Source organism: Sander vitreus, chromosome 7 (genome assembly GCF_031162955.1).
Source record: "Sander vitreus isolate 19-12246 chromosome 7, sanVit1, whole genome shotgun sequence".
In the NCBI taxonomy this organism is placed as follows: Eukaryota; Metazoa; Chordata; class Actinopteri; order Perciformes; family Percidae; genus Sander; species Sander vitreus.
This window is the reverse complement of record NC_135861.1, coordinates 19,928,037-19,948,448: the sequence shown is the minus strand read 5'-3', so window position 1 is coordinate 19,948,448 and position 20,412 is coordinate 19,928,037. Positions and strand designations below refer to the sequence as shown.

At 40.7% G+C, this 20,412-nt stretch overlaps 1 protein-coding gene across 2 annotated transcripts in view; it reads right to left on the bottom strand.

Annotated features, from left to right (window-relative positions):
* Positions 1–1,090: 1,090 nt before the first annotated feature.
* Positions 1,091–20,412, bottom strand: part of b4galt5 (UDP-Gal:betaGlcNAc beta 1,4- galactosyltransferase, polypeptide 5) — a 48,102-nt gene continuing 28,780 nt past the window's right edge. For both annotated transcript variants that reach the window (XM_078255180.1, XM_078255178.1), the window contains exons 2-9: positions 9,169–9,288; positions 8,742–8,855; positions 8,149–8,276; positions 6,863–6,979; positions 6,503–6,690; positions 6,286–6,408; positions 5,713–5,814; positions 1,091–5,375 (exon numbers count right to left, since the gene is read on the bottom strand). In XM_078255180.1, coding sequence (XP_078111306.1) covers positions 5,228–5,375; positions 5,713–5,814; positions 6,286–6,408; positions 6,503–6,690; positions 6,863–6,979; positions 8,149–8,276; positions 8,742–8,855; positions 9,169–9,271 — 1,023 coding nt within the window. In that variant the 5' untranslated portion in view covers positions 9,272–9,288 and the 3' untranslated portion in view covers positions 1,091–5,227. The remainder of the gene's footprint in view (positions 5,376–5,712; positions 5,815–6,285; positions 6,409–6,502; positions 6,691–6,862; positions 6,980–8,148; positions 8,277–8,741; positions 8,856–9,168; positions 9,289–20,412) is intronic.

Sequence of the window (20,412 nt, the reverse complement as noted above, 5' to 3'; positions counted from 1 at the left end):
CCAAAGCCTTGTGTTTCGCAGACTCCATTAACATGTGGCTACCCCAGCCGGGCTCTGTGCCTCTGCCAAGCCTCTCACACACAAACACTGCAACTACTGTTACACAGCAGGAGAGAAAGCAGGGCCATTTTCAGAGAGGATAAATGGAGGTGCACATTTTCAAATGCAGTACATTGCATGAATTACTGCCATCGCAATCTGTTTCCTTAGGTTTTGCTAAGGAAAAACAGTGTGGTAAGTGGCGCTCAAATTCTGTGGAATACATTTAAATTCCCATGTAGATATCCCATCCCGGCCACTTAGGATTTCCTTTTCCGAGAGCATAATTAAATTATCAGCTGTCACTTCTGTTGACTAGCGGATATGCAGAGTTAATGTGCTAAATGCCACAGGGCTGGAACTGCTCTAATTCAATGAATCTTAAGTGACCTCTCGTCAAAGCATCTCATTCTGCTCTCTGTTTTTCTTCTCTGGGTGACAGGCTGAACAATCCCAACAAGCATCATCTTTGTCTTGGATTCCGGATGTGAACACTCTCACTCTCACTCTCTCTCTCTCTCTCTCTCTCTCTGTGATGCCGTCTATATCCTTGCTTACAGTGCGGTTACTCGGTGCTCATGCAGGCATTAAGTCTTCAGACTATGAGGAAACTTAGTTAAGGACGGATATATTTTTAGAGGACTTTCAAACAGTTTCTGCCATTATATTAAGTTAATGAGAGAAACATTCTTCCTTTTTGCAGAATATCCTCTTGGACACACTCAATGAACGTCTCCCAGTCTTAGCTACTGTTGTTATCTCTTATAAGCCATTCAGGTTATATAAAGTGACAGCAGTCTTTTAAAACTACAGTATAATACAAGTAGGTAATGAGGTGTAAACTAATTGTCTCTAAGTATGTGTGCCTGTTTGCACTCTGTGCAGCATGCATAGTATGCAGAATAACCAAAATAGTACTCTGAATATTTAAAAAAGAGCTACTGACCACACTGAAGAAATGCTTGGTTAGAGGCAGCAGTTCCAGGAAAGCACACTGAAAGCAGATGGACCTCAATATGCACACAGAACAAAAACACAAGCAGGGACGGGGTACTGTATTTTTACAAGTTTCATTTTATTGGTGTACTTTGACAATAACAATGATGGTATAAAAGAAAATCTCCATCATACAAATTTCAATAATCAAAAGATAATATGCTGATACACAAAACAGATCCACATAAGGCTGACATCAAGTTTTGACAAGTGGCTTCAAATGGCTTCAATTCAAGGAGAATTACTCTCCTTACAATCAGAGAAGATATATTTTTAATTGAGCAATGTGGATCTTTTTTTAATAGTAAGCTTTCATACAAAAAAATAATGTGTGTGAATTTTAGAGTGGATTGTGTCGCTGGTTTGGGTGCCTGTGATTCATTGCATTGTAAGCATACGGTATTTTTGGCTGACACATCGCTATTCTGCAGTGCTTTCCTCTGACCTACACCTTACCCATCCTGCTGTCACTATCAAAGAGACATCACATTCACAAACAAGGACACTGAACTTAATGTGACGGCGTCTGCCATGATATGTCTCTTCTACTGCTCCAGCATTTTAAGTACAGGGAGGCCTCTGAAATGCAGAACACCTCAGAGATTGCGAGAGGAATCTAAAATTTATGGGATAAGGATATTTTTAATAATTATAAAAAAAAAAAGGCTGTGCTGGGAAGCAGTGATGCAAAAACATTGATGTCGCTGTGTAAGCTTCACTAGCACTTGAATGGCACCAGATAAACCCCCAGCCAAATCGCTCCAAAACCTTGTTCTTTATGCTAGCATCTGTAGCGATTTAAGACCTTAAAGAACTTCTAAAACACTACACACAACAATATTTACAATGATCATTTTCTTGATATGCACTTTTTTTCAATTTAAATATTTTTGCTTATAAAAAAAAAACTTGAGTGAAAAACACTGCAATAAATTAAAAAGCTTTAAGGCTGCCAGTTTTGTCAGATGCCCAAAGCACGGGTCCCTTCATTTAAACTGGTACAGAATGGATCAGAGCAGGTGAGATTATGGTACGATGAAGCCTCTTTAGTGAGTAGCAGGCTTGGTCTTGGTCTGGATTGAGACCATGTACTGTCTTATCACAAACTTAAAACAGTCCATTTCCTGTTTTAAATAAAAAGCAAGAGAGAGCTGACTGATTTGCCCTTGTTACTTAGTCATAGTGAAAAACCCATCTTGTTGATTATGGTCTTGGCTGAAGAAACTGCATGTTCCACATTGTGAAGTATAAAGCCTAATACTGACTCTTAGAATATCTATGTCATCCAGAGGACATCTGTGTATTGAGAGGTCGCTCCATGTCAGAACCGTCACCTAAACACTTAAACTAAAACCATTTGGCTTCTGCTATATGTCCATCTAGCCTTTCTTTTAAAGCAATGAAAACAAGAAAAGATAATAGTATACAGTGTATCATGTAAGAGTGGACTAAGAAAAATAACCTGTGAGTTGTTCACAACCAGGTAATTATAAATAATTTTCATATCAGTGCTGGAAAACAAAATAAACTCAAAATATAGATGGAGGACAGTTAGACCTCTGAAAGGTTTAGCCATTTCTTCAAACACACGGAAAAGAAAACACAAATGCTGCTACTGTTCATCACTTCCACTGGGTACCTGCTGAGTATTTGGCTAGAAGGTAAACCCACGTTTCTGTTTGTGGCAATGAACCAGAGCAACAAATATACAAATGAGCTTCATCTGGCAGGATGAAAAGGCAGCAGGTTTACAAATGTGTGGATGCAAAAACACTGAATATATTTTGCCACCTATATGCAGTAGAGGGATGTTTTGCCTGTCAATACTAGCCTTTATGATGTTAAGTATGGTTCTAGTAAGCACGTAGAGAGAGACTCCCACAGAGGGAGCTCTGGAAGGTCAGCACCATTGATTATCAATTAGTATAAAGGAGGTGCCCAGTGAAAGACAGTGACAACTAGCATTTTCTGATTAGGCGTTTTGCTCTTCCTGTGGTTGTCACACAAAATGGCCTCCTCCAACATGTCTATTCATCAGATTAATACACATCAATTTCATCAAAACCAGCTATTCATTTCTTTAGAGGAAATCTGTGGCTTAATGAAATAGCTTCCTGTTTACACAGACCTGAACCTCACAATCCCACACAAATACACATAAACTACAAGTTTCAGTGCATCTAACACAGTCTGTCATATGTCATCTATTACATCATCACATCAACCGCAAGAAAAAAAAAAAACCTGAACAATTACAATAAGAAAATAATCCATAAAAGATCAAATAAATAAAATGAGGTCCAGCCTCTTTACTTCTTATTTCATTGTGGGAACACAACAGTTTGTCAACCACCCAAATCTCCCCCCAAAAGATACATCTTAAGAAATGCATACAAGGCGATTTGTGTGAAATGAAGTAGCTGCATGACTAGAGGACAAGACAGTGAAGAGAGAGTGTCTGCATGGTTGTTTTTTTTAATGAACTACGTTTACAGTAATGGAATATTTTACTCAAAATCAACACTGTTAAAAAACAAATCAGAGTAGGGACATTTTAGCAACAGCCGTATTGAGTGCTGTCAGTCTGTCAATGCAGTGTTAGGCTGCATGCCAACCAAACCAAAAATTCTAATTTCACATACATCCTGAAGTTTGATTTAGGCAAACAAACTCACTGGCCACGCTTGGCCAGAAACTAACAAAGCTAATCAATGGTTTATTATGAGACGTGTCAATTAAGCATTCAGATCCGCTTTCCCCTACCATGTCTCGATAAAGAAGTGCCTGCTACAAAAAATGAAAGGCAGCCATACATTGGTTGTTGAAGATACAGTTCTCACAGCACCCATGGTGGAGGGGGGCTAGCAAACAGTACTACAAACACTAGACAATCTGAAAAATAACAAAGCAAAAGCTTCTGTAAACAAGTGACAGGGACGGCAATCAAGTATTCTCTACCTCCAATTCTCTCCTGTAAAAAATGAAGGTGAATAAATATTAAGGATGTGTGATCTAAAAACAAAACGGCAACTGTACATCTCTCCCTGGCCTAGACTTGCACACCACACACAAAGTGAGGTCTAAAGTCAGTCAGTCACAGGTTCAGGGGTGAAGTCTCCTAGAGGTCATCCTGAAGACCTTACACTGACAACAGGATACACACAGGCCATTTGCATAGCTCTCCCTCACTTATATAAACACACAGGTTCTGAAAAGGGTGGCATGTTTGCTTAGGCAAAGGTGTGTTGAATGTGAAGTTTGCATACGCAGTCACTCCTTCTCTGTCGTCCAATAACGGCATGATAGCACCCGTGCTATTGCATCTGTATAGTGAGGAAGTCAGGTCTAAGTTCTGCTGTCTGATATTACAGCTTATTGCTAACAGGATGAGCATTGCTCTCCAACATATAGCCACATGCAGGCAGCCAGAACATCCAATTCAACTATGCAAACACAAACATCGTAGTCTTCAAATGGTATGTTCACAGGACAAAATATAGTCGGTGAGAGATGATTAAGGTATTAATATTCTCTAAAGTCAGGATAAACTATTTCACATACAGTATACATGACCGAAAACACTCACACTTTATATAATTTTCTCTTGCTTTCTTCACTTGTAGATTTGGCAAACCTTCTGCAGAACCAGCTGCAAGAGTCCACTCAGTTTAAAAGTTGCTGTATTGTGTGGGCATGCAAATGTTTTCATAGGCTTACTGCATTTATGAAAATAAGAAGTGCAAGAGCAAAATAAAAATCAAAGCCTCAGGGACCAGGTCAGCACATGTAAGTCAAATTATTGTGTGCGTGTGTATCATGGCCTATTTTAATAAACAAGCACAATAGTGTAGGGCTGAGCTAATCATTGACTGAATTAGAAAAATGAATGAATGAATGAATGAATGCTGAAGGCCAAAATGGTGCAAAAGGCATGTGGAGACTGAAGACTAGTTAAGCCCAGATGAGAGGAGTGATGGACTGTGGCACAAGCAAGTGCAGCATTTATCCTTAATTTCTTTTATGATTTATCCAACATACTTATTTGAGTCTCCTTTTTTGCATACAAACTAAAGAAATTAAGCGAAGAATCAATCAACTAAAAAGTCCTAAGCAGTGCTGCCACTGGTGAGATATGGCTGATGTCCCAGAGGACTTTGATTCCCAGGTGTTTTGCAGTCCAGCTGTTCCTACATCAGTAGTCAGCTATGGGTGCAAGCATTCTGCTCAAGCTGACTGTAATGTTGGTGTAGAGGGGTCTCCTGGACACTAGGGGGGAGTAGTTTAGGTTGTTAAGACCATCCACTTTCTGTCTCTCCTTTGAGTGGCGTAGTAGACTATACCTGCAAGAACAAGCAATCAATAAATCAATGAGGAGAGGAAAAATAAAAACAGTATGCAACAGCTGTTTTAAGTAACTTGTGTGAGCAGAGAGAGCATGATGGAATTCAGCCCTGAAGCATACAAGCAAATCACATGCAAAGTCTTTAAAAGAGTTGAAATTCTCTCAAAGTCACTACTCTGGCTTTCTCATGTGACTGGCTTACACCACATGAGCCTAAGCCTCATTCAAATTAGCAGCTTCCACATTTAACCAAAGTGTGTGTGTGTGTGTGTGTGTGTGTGTGTGTGTGTGTGTGTGTGTGTGTGTGAATGAGCTGTGCATGTATAGACACCAACCTTCCTAGGAACTGGACTTCCCCACGATGGTGATGTGGAATTGACATATAGCGCCCATGCTCTCCGTGTGGTCTACTAACTGTGTAATTGGCAAACTGCACCCTACACAAACATATTAATGCTCTATTAATCCACAATGTACACAGGCAGGCAAAACAAGCATTGCAGTGATCACTACGATTGTCATATTTTCACAAAAAGCATAATAACTATTACTTTGATAACAATACTATCATATTAACACTGTGAGAAACATGATATAGACATGTACAAATACAAGAGGGAAAGGCTTTGTAATAACTGCATACATTACATACAGAAACAATTGGCAGAATTGGTGGTGTTTACTGAGAGCCCTGAGTGTGTACAGCTGCCTGTGCGCTTTGTAGGTGTGGGGAGGGACAACAACATTCTGTGGCAAAGGCAAATGGAGTGAAAAAAACCCCACTAACAAACAAAAATTAATACAAGAGCCTGTTATGTGCAAACTGACCTAACCCATTTCTTAAGGATGCCTTATGTCAACGATACTGAGAGCCTCATGCTGCAGCTGTGTGTGTGTGTTCCCCTCACCTGTTCCAGAGGTCATCATCCTCTCCTCCCCAGCCCCAGAATGCATTTGGAAAACCATTAATCTTTTTGAACTGCTTCACCGTCAGGCCACTAACACCACCGAAGAACTCATTATACGGAAGCCTTGGAGGGACAGTTACACATATTAAACTCATATTAAGTGAGGAATACATTTACTGTATATGCCCATGGAGATGGAGACAGAATCAGGACTCACATGTAGGAGTACTTGTCGAGTTTGACCGCAAAGTGTCGGGGCATGTCTGTGCAGCCGTAGTAGTTTCTGTCATTCTCCATGAGGTGGTCCACATCGTGGAAGACCAGACAGTCCCAGTCCAGATCCTTCATAGCCTCCTTGTAACCCACGTTGAACAACATGGCTCGGTTAAATGGCTCCGTGCCCAACTAAAGAAAAAAGAAAGAGACTCTATTTTTGTAGGTCATAATGCGACAGCTTAACAACTCCTGTAAAAGACAGACATTATCACAACCTGAGAAGGAGACTCACTTCCTGCAACTGACTTTACACAGGTGAATCTGTCAATCCCTGCCAATAGTGGTATAGGTGTATGCATACCTGCTCTATGAAATAAAAGGCAAACTGAAGTCTCTGTTTTTTCAGCACTGGCACCAGGTGTCTCAGAAGAATGGGTAAGTGCTCATGTCGGTTCCTGAACGGGACTAGGATTGCCACCTAAGGGACACAAAATGGATTAGAACACAATAGATATGAAATGGCATGCATGTGCAAACACCTGGAGATACATATACATGTATGGGGACACACAGAGAAACAGAGCAGCCTGACCTGCACAACAAAGTAAACTGTACTATTTGCACAAAGTGAATGTTTCTGAGAGCTGTGATCTCTCAGCAGTAGGTAAATGGGAAAGTGTGGGTGAAGTCAGCACCAAAAACCACCAACGAACTATTATAATAGAGTGGCAGGTTCTTGAAATCTCATTTTCACAATGAGATCTAGCATGCATCAATCATAGAAGCACTGAAGCACTAAATGTCTGTAAAAGGGTGTTTATTTTTCCCCATAGAGTGGAAGCTATGACAGTCCCTTGTTTTAAGTTTCTTTTGAAGCTCCATGAAAAGCAAACTGTCACAGGAAGCAACAAAAAGCTTTGGAAATGGAAAAAAAACGAGTGGCTAAGAGAGAAACAATAGAGGTAGATGAGAGAGAGACTGCTGATGAGAGAGAGAGATTGCTGATGAGAGAGAGATTGCTGATGAGAGAGAGAGAGATTGCTGATGAGAGAGAGAGAGAGAGAGAGAGAGAGAGAGAGAGAGAGAGAGAGAGAGAGAGAGAGAGAGAGAGAGATTTGGTTGTCAGAACATTCACAGTCCTTCTGGGCAAATGAATGTGAGACAGACACACAGATGGCAGGCAAGATTGCTCTGTTGGACAAAAAAAAGAGTGACAAAAAAGAACACAGTTCAAGGCTATGAAACAGTACTGCAAAACACATAGAAAGGGTTGAATCATGTTTCGCCTTTGTGTAAATTGTTTTTGCATTTGAACGTCAACCAAAGCAACCACATCATCCTGATTTGCACAGTGAGCAACAGAGCAAGCATTTTACGTGGTGTAAAATCGTGTATATGACACATACTGGGACATGAGTCAGACATGCCAGTTACTGTATGTGCACTGTATGAATGGACTGTGAATGCTGCAAACTTCTTCCATTTGGGGCATTGATGAGCTGCTAAAATCTCCCATATGTGTTCACTTTGGTTGAGATCTAGATCATGTTCATACTAAAAACTAGTCATGCCCTGTATGGGAGCATCTGCATTGTGTTTCTCCGTTCACAGACCTTCTAACAATCATCCACACACATCCACACTTACTTTCCAGCGAGGTAAACAGTCGTCGGGCTTCCAGTGGCCTCCTTGGGCCATGTTAGGCTCTTCCTCCAGCAAAGATCTCTCCACCTCCTCCAAAGACACCTCACTCATATTCACCTCCAACCTGCCCTCTGCGTGTGTGGGTGTGTGTTTGGGGAGGGGGTGGGGCAAAGAAAAGAAAGAAAAAGCAAGGAAGAAAGAGAGACAGAGTGATGGCATACATGTGAATAGGATCAAAAAGTAAAGTAAGGGATGAGGGAAAAGAGATGATGAAAATGTTGAGAATTGAAAAGGGTATGGAGAAAGAGGGAGGAGGGGAAAACAGAACAATGCTTGTCAAAGCTTGGAACTGCTGACCAAATAAAATACAAGCTCTCAACCATTTCACTACTCATCATTAAGGTTAGCTCATTATGTACAGAAGCACAATGACAGTTTACTTACAGGAACATGTTACTAGGCCAGTAAAACATGAAGAGCAACTGCTTTATGTAAAGGTCAACTAAGGGTACCATTTTTTCTCATTTGGTGCCTTTCATACAGTACAGCCAGGACCAAATCAAAGCATCCAATCAAAGCTTTAACCGTGAACTTACTCATGGTGTGCAGCCTCTCAGGGCAAACCTGAGAGGGGAGGTAGGTGAAGCCCTCAGGGAGGTATGTGGTGGGAGGAGCATCACTCTCGCTCACGTTGAAGTCATAGGCATAGTCTGGAGTCACACACAAATAGGACTATCAACATAACAACCAGAAGCATTTAAAACCAGTCTTTATCTGCATGAGTGTAGCTGTGTGGCTTTTTATTTTTATTTTATTTTTTTATCATCTCCTCACTTCGTTCACTGCTGCCTAAGCTACAGTATGTGCTCTATACACGTGTGCATCACATAACAGTAAGACTAAAACAGTTCCTTTACTTTCTTTATACAACCAGGGTGGAAACTGTGTTCGTTTCCACATAACTGCATGTAAATAGTTAGGAATTCCCGATACACCTTGGTGTATCAATGTGTATCTTTTTACCTGTGCCATTGATGCTGTAAGCCCCTCTCACAACCTGTTCCAGAACCTGCGCCCCAATGTTCTTCACGTTCTCTCTGATCTGGATCCCTCTGGCTTGAACCATGAACACATACTCATTCACTGTGGACAGACGGGAAACGGACAGAGAGTTAAGCCATTTTTGGACACACTGTAAAAGTAACAATATTGTTTCTTTCCAGAACATTGGAAGATACTTTAGAATTAAAGAGCGATAGAGCAGTTATATAATAACCAAAGATAGTGCAGCAATACAAACAATTATTTCAAAGAGGTCCTTATCTTCACAAAATATTTCACTCATGACCAACATCTTCCTCTTTTCATTCCTCCTCTAGTGAGACACAATATGGAAAAATACCCATGTTTGAGAAAGACAAACTTGGAATGCAGGAAGGTGAATGCGCTTTCACCTCATCTTGCCCAAACTGATTTTCTGCCATGGTGACTTAATGAGGGGAATTTCCCTACCACACATCAAAGGGCTTTCATTCCAAAGAAGCCAACTATTAGAATGTTAATCTATGGCGATGGAGGAGGAGAAGGGAGAAAGATACAACTTATTTTAGGGAGAAATAAACTGAGATAATCAGTTTAAAATAATTGGTCAGTTCCTGCCTTCTGTGAGTTATAACTGCAATGTTATTTTTATGCCTTATTATGTACCCTTTTCGGTCATTATCTACTGCACTATCAGTTGTGGGTTAAGATTTTTGTATGTTTGTCAAACAGAAAGGCCACAAACAGGGTGGAAGTGCAACATACTGCACAGACATCACATAGAGGAAGCACCAAGTTTCTGCATGTATTTCAGTGTGTCCGCAGAACAGAACAGAAATGACCACAACACGCGTCATAAGAGGGTGCTGTGTTGTACATCTCATGCAATGACCAGCAACATATCAGCCTTCATCATGCACAATACCTCATTACATCTTTATATCATGTTGGAAGTCTCTTATTAAAACTGTTGAGTGGAGATGCTGTTGGAACTCACCAGAGAAGCTTAGTGCTAGTTTCGCTTAGTGTGGGTTGACATACATACATATATATATATATATATATAACACCACAACAGAGTTCAACCTGCCAAAATGGAGCAATAAAGTGGAACAAAAAGAGGGGATGTGGTCTACTTGTTCACAAGCTCATATACAAATCTAAATTCCAGCCACGCATGTGCGCTCGCTAGGCATACAGTATGTGGTAAGCGGCTGTGTGTTCCTGAGTTACTACAACAGTGACTCATACAAGTTTCTGATAAATTGAGGAAAAGACCTTTTGTCCAAAACTCCTGGAGTAACTTCCAGGATAACTGACTACTACGCCTGTTTCTTTATTTGGAGCCACATGCCAGCACAATGCTGCTAAATTGACAGATCTCTGCCTCAGCAAATTTTAAATTGTATCCAACTGCACAATCTCTCAGCATTAATTCAATCAGCATTTATCTTAAAGCAATCCCAATATGATCCACATCCTCCTGTGAATGCACACTGTCTGTGTGTAATACTGCTGAGCTAGAAATCCAGGGAATGTGATTTGTCATTAGTAATTGTATTACAGTTTCCATCACATTCATCTTGTTTTATACAAACTGCCTGGCTGGCAGGACTAGAGAGACAAGTGGCTAAGCGGCAACTGAAATCGATGTTCTCATTTTACCTCTGCAACACGCAAATATTACAGTACTGCTGAAGCAAATTTGCAAATGATAATAATGATAAAAAGGAAAATAGGAACACAGACTAGATCCTGTTCAGTCTCAATGCACACAACAAATGCAGACGTGGATCAACAGAGTCTCTCTCTCTCTCTATATATATATATGATGGAAAAAGCTAAGAGGCGTCTGGAGTTTGATTCACGCCTGCAGGCACCAACTTATTTTGACATGTTGGCTTGTCCTCCTCATGCCTGCCAGACATAGGGAGACATATTATCTATGCATATCTTTACCAGGACAAATCAAGACATATGCACTGACTGCATATGTATACTCTGAACAGCTTTAGCTTGCAGAGGAAAGCAAACCAGAACCTCTGTCTCATCTTTGCTGTCAAATATCATCTCTGAAACATTTTAGATTTTTTTTAAAATTTTGGGTCAGCAAAAGTCTAGAACCACAGAGATGCAGGACGTGAACACTTTATCTACTGTACACAAAGAATTGGGCATGCAATTCCTCTCTCATCAAACCCAACGTGCAGGGTGGTAGTGCCAGGGTATTCAAGGCTACAAACTGTGACAAATGCAATTACACATGAGAGACCTGGAGTTTAGAGGAAGCTAACGTGGTAGGCTTCAACACAAGGCCATTAGCGCTAGACATGCAAGCACAGGGATGCATGTACACACACTGCATACTGATGCGTCACTGGCAAGCAGCATTGCATGCACAACATCATGATACACATGGAGACCAGAAGGACCCCCACAAACCCAACCACACTGCCCCCTCCTTGTAACCCATCAAGCATGACGGGAGACCTTGAACCACCTTGTCCTCCATAGCTCAGTCAGTCAGTCAGTCAGTCAGTCAGTCAGTCAGTCAGTCAGTCAGTCAGTCAGTCAGTCAGTCAGTCAGTCAGTCAGTCAGTCAGTCAGTCAGTCAGTCATCTCTCTCTCTCTCTCTCTCTCTCTCTCTCTCTCTCTCTCTCTTCTCTCTTCTCTCTTCTCTCTCTCTCTCTCTCTCTCTCTCTCTCCGAAAAAGAAAAAGCCAACAACCAAGCAGAAAAGTAAACGCACACAAAGAAAAAAAACACAACAACCCCCCCCCCGCTTTGCCTCAGAAAGGCAATTAACTCCACGTTGATAGCTCTGCAGTGGGAGGTGATCGGCCCCGTTCTGCTAGCTCCCTGATAAGAGCTGAAATGCAGGTTTTTTTTCTCCTCCCAGCAGAAATGGTTTCTGACTGCTCACACCATACATACACTCATATCTGTCAGGGTTTAAAGCTGTCACTCTCAGAAAGGGTCATTTTTACTGCCACTGGATATCAGTGACACCCAAAGACCTGACCATGCACACCCAGGCAGTGGGGCCCTATGGGTGCAAATACATCATTCCTCAGTGAATGCTGAATGTGTGTGATGCCAGTGTAAAAGCTGAATTAATGACACTATCAGTAAGGTTACACTCTAAATTGGCCATTCATGAATCACTCGTCCAGTCCATTTCAATGCCATATTGGAAAGTAAACAACAGATTACTCAAAGCATTAGCAGTAAATTCCTCACAATTAACAAGAATAACCACTGCAATGTAAGTGTATTGATCTATTGAGGATTGGCGTGATTATCAGGATTATATTTTATTATGTTTCTGCCTCAATGTAGGAGGATATTTTAAACACATAAAATGTGTGTTCTTTTTAAAACCATTATTGGATGTCATCTGACGGGACAAGCGTGTTATTTCCTCCTTTGACCCTCTGTAAGTGATGCCGAGAAACCCTGAGGCTGTCGTAGATCAATACAAAACACACACAGCAGCCTCTCAGTCTGTACAGAAACACACACACACAGTGGGCAAAGCCATGTGTTATTATATAGGGAAAAATCATACATTTCTTTTAGCTTAACTAATTTATAACTTTGAGAATAAAAAAAAAATAAAATAAAAAAAACAGTTGTCAGGTTGTTTTTTTTTTCTCTGCCTTTGTTATCACTATGTGAAAATAAATCACTGTAAAGGTGTTTTTTTGTGATTTGTCTGCAGAAACATGGGAGGGAGCTTTTTCAGGGGTCCAAGCCCAAGTCTGCAAGAACGGGCAATAGCAAAGCTATACCGTTCGCACAGCAGGGCTGTAGAACCCTATTGTTTTTCTACTGATTTCTGATACAGCCTAAACCGTACATGGGGGTTGGCATTTTCAGGAATGGTCCAGAACTCCGCAAGGACCTCAGGTGCAACAATTCACCCACTTCCACCACTAGGTGGCGCTATAGCAGAAAAAACACATTTGGCCCTATAACTCCCACACCGTACATTCAAAAACCATACATCCATGCATTCCCTGGATCCAACTGAATCACATGATATAGGTCACGCCCATTTCCGCCTAAACTTTAATGCGTGAAAAATCGCGATTTATCAAAAACCTACTTTTTCGAACTCCTCCTAGACCGTGTGACCGATCGGCACGAAATTTGGCAGGTAGCATCTCCAGATGGGCCGGACAAAAAGTTAATAAAAAGAATTTTGATAGGATAAAAATTGTAAATATTACGCACAAACAAATTTGTGTAGCTAACTATGAAAACACCAACTTTGCCATATCTCGGCCAAAATAAATGCCATCAATGCCAAACTTTAGATTCTTGTTTACCATGACCCTCTGAAGGTCACCCACACGTTTTACAGGGTAGATAGACAATGGGTCATGGACTACACCTACCAAAAATTACACATGTGGACCACTAGGTGGCGCTATAATGGTTTTTTGCCTTTAACTCCTACATTACACATCACACATTAAAAATCCTTACATCCACGTGTTCCTTGAATCAAGCTGAATCACATGATATAGGGCACGCCCATTTCTGCTTAAATTTCTTTCTGCAATATCGCGCAATACCAACTTTTTCGAACTCGTCCTAGGCCGTGCGACGGATCAGCACGAAACCTGGTACGTAGTATTTCCAGATGGACGTGACCAAAAGTTACCCAAGGAATTTTGCTACGTTAAAGTATGCGCATTTGACGACCAAACAAATTTTCCTAGCTAGCTACCACACACACGTATCATATCATATCTCGACCAAATTAAATGTTATCAGCAAGGAACTTGACATCATTGTTCAACATCCCACTACGATGCTCTGTACCAAATTTGGCAACGATCGGCCTTTAGGGCCTTTAGGGCGCTATAAGCAATGTTTATTGGTTTTGGCCAATAACTCAATGCATTTAAATGGGGAATTTGCAATTGCAATATCTCTGCCACAGTAAATGCAATCAACATGAAATATAATATAAACGCTATAATCAACGTAGATGTATTTTGGCCCTTTTACTCAATGTTAATGACATATTTGCAATGGGAATGTACCACAGACCTTGCAGCTCACACTTCTCAATATTTACTGATGTTTGCCTCCTACGTTACGCTTTGGTTTTCGCGTGCTCCTCTGGGTTTTTTACAATAAACAAACTTCTTAAGCCACCTGACAAAGTTTCCACAACCTTCACAGTGGACAAATGCAACTCTTTTCTCTCACTTTCAATCCAAAATCAACACCATTCATAGGCGTCGATACCGTGCAATTAAACATTGCAGTTGGTGCTAAGTGGAACGTCTGGTCAGGGGGGTTAAGAAGTTTGTTTATGTAGAGCATTCTTAAAGGTGGTCTGTATATGCATGGAGGTGAACTGTTGACCGCTATGTTTGCAACGGCGTTGTACTGCAGACCTCAAGGCTCGCACCTCTCGATATTTACCGACGTTTACCTCCCCGCCGCCGGGCTTCGGGATCCGCTTTCGCGCGCTCCCCGGGGCGTCGGGGGGTGACTGGCGTGGGTGGCTTGGGCCCCGTCATAACTTCTTGCAGTTCTAGTTTTATAATGTGTTTCCTGCATCAGAAGGGATATGCCAGTTAGTTCGTCATAAAGACACAGACTGATAAGTAAACTCACATCCTGTTTGTTCGTCACCGACAAACCAAAACCACACAGAAACACACACACACTTATGTTCCCACTTGCCAAGTATTTGTGTGACTCATTCTGTTGAAATACAACACTACATAATTTGTGGGTTTTTATAGAGCATTTCAGAGTTATTAGAGAATTACTTTATGAGTATTTTGACAAAAAGTTAAGTTGGTCTTCTGCGTAAATCCACACTGTTTTTTAGTAGATTCCCTTGCCATGGAAAACACAGTAAGGCTGTGCCAAATCAGGACGCCTGCACAGCTCTGGTATTTATAAATATTTGAGTTTCTGATTAGATGTGATGTGTGATACCCATATTGTTTTTGTAACTGGCAAATACATCCTCCTCCATATTTTAGGTTGACAAGAAGAAAAGGGACTACATTCAACATTGTACTGTACTGACCTGAACACATTCAAAACACTAATCAAAACACACTTCTTCAGATTAGCTTTCCACATACAACACAACATTTATCACCTGACAGCTACTGGCTTTATTGTTTTTAATTGTTTTATTATTATTGCTTATCTGTATTAATGTGATATATGTGCTGGTTTTTACTGTAAAGTGTCTTGAGTACCATGAAAAGCACTATATAAATAAAATGTATTATTATTAGGGCCCGAGCACGAAAGTGCAAGGCCCCAACGGTGCCTTGCACCCCAACGGTGCCTTGCACTGAAAGTGCAAAAGGAACCTATTGTTTTTCATCAGATTATTTTTCCGAGTCCTTCGTCGCATTTTTGAGGGGGTTAGAATGCACGAAAACTCACAAAAATTTGCACACGTCACAACTGGTGAAAATTGCAACGATTCAAAAATAATTACTCATATGCACCACTAGGTGGCGCTATTGCAGAAAAGAAAAAAAAACATATCTTCGCGTTCCCTGGATCCAGCTGAATCGCCTGATATAGGCCACGGCCATTTCCGCCTAGACTTTTATGCATGAAAAATCGCAATTTATCGAAAACCTACTTTGCCGAACTCCTCCTAGACCGTGCGATCGATCTGCACAAAACTTGGCAGGTAGCATCTCCAGACGGACCTGACAAAAAGTTATCCAAAGAATTTTTATAGGATAAAAATTGCACATTGCGGACAAACAAATTTGTGTAGCTAAGTATGAAAACACCAACTTTGCCATATCTCAACCAAAATAATTGCCATCAATGCAAAACTTTAGATTCTTGTTTGGCATGACACTCTGGAGGTGCCTTACACATTTTACCAAAATTGGCCACTAGGGGGCGCTACAAGTACATAAAGTGTATAGCTCATGAACGGCTCATCCGATTTTTACAAAATTTGATGGGTACCATCTAGGGCCACTCCTGAGGCCATCCCTATAGTAAGGTACTGATTGGTCAAAGTGGGCATGGCCTAATTGGTTTTAGCCCTTGGGGACGGCCTCAATATATACAAAACTCACAAAAATTGGCGCCCACATAAACACCTGAGAGCTTTGCGAGACTGTACAGTGATTTGGCCCATACCTGTAAGCGGACTCCATAGCGCCCCCTTATGCGTGGAAGGCCTTAACTTGGAGATAGTTGCTCTGATCTTCACCAGATTTAATACACATATTGCTCTAATCATTGCAGACATATTTGCCAATAACCTTCATTAGCTCCGCCCAACCGGAAGGCAGCCATTTTTATTTATCCAAAGAATTTTGATAGTTAAAAAAAATGCGTAAGTTATAGCAACTTCCTGTCTAAACAGGAACAATTATTCAGATTGCCGCGAAACTTGACAAGTTTGTTCGTCATGGCTGGTTTAGCATCTGTGCCAAACTTGGTGGCAATTGGCCATTAGATGGCGCGGTTTTAAATTGTATTAATTAATCAGCAAAATATTGATATATGGGAAACATACTTTGTCTAACTACTCCTGGGGTGTGAGTCCGATCGGCACGAAAACTTGCATATAGACTCAGAGGACCCTCATGACAAAAAGATATCAAAAGAATTTAATCTGTAATCATGTCAGCACTAATTATAATAAGCTACAATTCAGCACTGAAATGCACACAATGTACTGTAATGTATTGTAACACAAACCCTAAATCTTGTCAGTGTTTGCCCTACTCTTAATACACATGACCCACTATCTACCTGCTGGTTACTCATCGTTTATATCTACATACAGTTAGGGCTGCTTGATTATGGAAAAAAAAAAAAATATATAATCATGATTATTCCGGTCAATATTGAAATCACGATAATTTAACATGATTACTCACTGACTTCTGAAAAGATGTAATTATTGAACTTAAAAAACAGTGGAAAAAGGTAAATAAATCAACAGCAAAAAAAACAAAACACATACAACTGTGAAATTTGTCTTAATACTATTCCTATTGAAACTTTATTTTTTCATTCAGAACACAAGAGAAAATAAGAGTTTACTTGCAAAACGTAATGAGCTAAATAATAGTTTTCCTCGATTATTCTGTTTTTGTGATCATTGGGAGCCAAAATCATAATCACGATTAATTGCACAGCCCTACATACAGTATAATTTACATGCATTTGTTACAGTAGTTCACCCAAACAGCTTTCTTTCTCCCTGTTCTCAGCTCAGCTGTTGAGGCCAGGAACATGGTCCTCAGTTCACCACAGGAAGGAAGAAGAGGAGGAGGCTAGAGGCAAGCCAAAGACAGAAGAGCAAGACCATCTGAGCAAGTTAAAATGCAATTTTGCTCTGTGAATTGGTATGTTAATTTACAGAACCAAACTCACATGAGCACAAGCAGTTGCAGCTGATAATCAGGACAAAATTAGTTCAGTGCTAGTTATGGTCAGATGTCACTCAGTCATAACACACACACACACACACACACACACACACAGCCAAGAGTCCATGACCACAAAAAAAACACGAAAGACTATATTCTCAGAGCAGATGTTATGTCAGAAATGACGTCAGCACTTCTCCCAGTCCTTGGCATCCTGCCCACATCATGAGAGCATGCACTAATTCCCCTCTTCCTGACTTCCCACTTCCTCTTGTCCGGTCAATTTCATTCATTCAGTTGTCATTTATCTCCCAAATCTTGCTCTTCTTAGCTTTCTCCCCTCCCTGTACTGGGGTTAAACGTCTGCCTGTGAAAGATACTTGAACAAATTTTTTCTTTTTAAATAACCCTAAAAGGAACACATCAGGTGTTTTTAACAGTGCTTATGACGCATACTATGTCTTTGATTTCATCTATTTTTGAAACAGACAGGAAAACCATGTATGTGACATCAGCAAAAATTTCACTCTTGCACTTCCTGCCAACATGTTTTATTGATTTCCTTTGTGTGACTAATAGAGGTGAAAGTAAGAGTGCTGATTGGGTAACCAGCCATTAGAAATGTAGGTACCCTAAAGTCTTCATGACTTGTTCTATATTCTAGGAACCATTTCCTTTTTTCTTACCCTCTCAGCTTTAATGCTGCTGTGAACTGCCCTGGTTAATCAATGACACTAATCAATTGATTAACCTCTAGACAGAGAGCAAACGGCACTGCTGTCTTAGCTAATAAACGCAGCATGCCACTGTAAAGGGAAATGGTGACCTTTTCCCACTGATACACCTAAATAAAGATAAAATAAAAGGAGTGGAGCTGATAAATTACATAATAAATATGTGCAATATAATGGAAAATATGTGTCATGGAAAATGTCTTGTAAGAGATAACCTCTCCAAAATGACATATCGCACACAGACACAGCATACACTAACGCATGCCAGTAGGGACAGCATGGAGTCTAGTTTGAGTTCATTTTTGGTCTTGCACGTGTTACTCTGCCCTTCCATTTGCTCCGATGTCCCAAGTGTGGGTGTGTATGTGTGATTGTATGTGTGTGCATGTAACCGCCTGTTTGTGTGCATGTGTGAACCTCCCCTGAGTAACTGTGTCTGCCGAGCCACTACATGGCAGAGAAACACAGCGGCCATACGCAGAGAGGTGGTGCCAGCACCCCTTGTTTTCAGTCTGCTGCATGCAAATACTGGAAAACAGATCTGAGTGACTGAAAGTGAGAGATGGAGTGTGGGGCAGATTGTGTGTGTGTGTGTGTGTGTGTGTGTGTGTGTGTGTGTGTGTGTGTGTGTGTGTGTAAGCTTGAGAGAGAGAATTCATTTTCTGAGCAAACACTCAACACTCATCTTTTTCTCTATTCCACTGCTGCCTGTGCCATTTTGTGGGTGGATAAGAGAATATATGCAGGGGGAAATCCAAGGGTTATTTCTTTCAGTGTCAACTTAGTTTATCTTAGGTCCTAGCTTTGGTCTGAAAAGGATATCAGCGCATAGATGAGAATATAGAGAAAAGAGGACATAGCACTGTTATAGGTTCTCAGTTTTGAGGAAAGAAAGAGAGATTAAGTGAGACAAGTGTGACAAGAGTGAGAAGTTGCAGGAAGGCAAAGTGCCTTTATCTTGCACCAACTTTAAATAAATGAGCTAAGCAGGTGGAAAAAACTGAACATCTTTTTGGCTGAGGTGTTATTTGGGTGATATCAGGGTGTTATTTGCTACAGTACACAATAATACCATGTATTTCCTCTATTCATAAATGCATCTGTTTAACTGTTCTGTTATTCAGTGTATTAAATGACAAAATGTGAAAATTTAAAAGAGGTCACGTGGTGATGAACCTACAGAGAAATATTAGCTGAATCTGCAGCTCCACTTTACTTTATGGAGCTTTATAGCGAGTTTCAGCTCATTGTTTAATTTAATTGATTCTGCTGCATCAAAGTTACCAAAAAAGTTTTAAAGAAAGACAAAAATGTGACCATCATTCAATTTTCTTCATTTTATTTAAAGGACTACTGGTTTTAACGCTGTAAACACCTACAACAGTTCTGTGGGACTATGCACGTATCATTCACTTCCCGTTTCCTCTGGCGACATAGAGGTTTTCCAATTGTGTGAGTTTCCTATCCATCCAAGTTCCTTTGAAAGCAAAGCTGCAGGTTAAAAAAGAATGACGGCAGGACATAGCTTTCGCGGTTACTTCTGCATAATCTGCAGCCGCTGGTGGAAAGTCTAGAAATACAAATTTAAATCTTCAGCATTAAAACTTTACAGAGCAAGCAGACACGGGTCTGGGACGCTGATAAGGAACAATAACTTTTAAACAAGTTTTGGATTCTGTCTGACATGTAGGGTGGTTTTCAGGCTCTTAGCTGCTGTAGCAAGTGTGCCTCCAGGTGGTGATAACCCTCTCCTCACTCATGCTTCCCCTCCCTGTCCACTGCTGCTCTCCATACCCATTTGATTGCAATTGTTCCGGTGTGTGGAGAGGGACAGAAACTGCAGGTTTCATCAACGCTTTTAACTCAGCTCCTGCCAAATGCAACTACACTGCAGATCATTAAATCAACTCAAGATTGATGTCAGTGTCTTCCCTCAATGTGCCCTCTCCGCGTTCTGTCTCGCCACAGCTTTTCAGTCTTCCTATTTCCAAAGAACTCATATGCTAACCCAGCTGCCGCATTGCATCCTTTTACAATCTCTTAGTTTATTACTAAGTAAATGTACATGTGTGTATTTATGATCTTGTTGAAAAT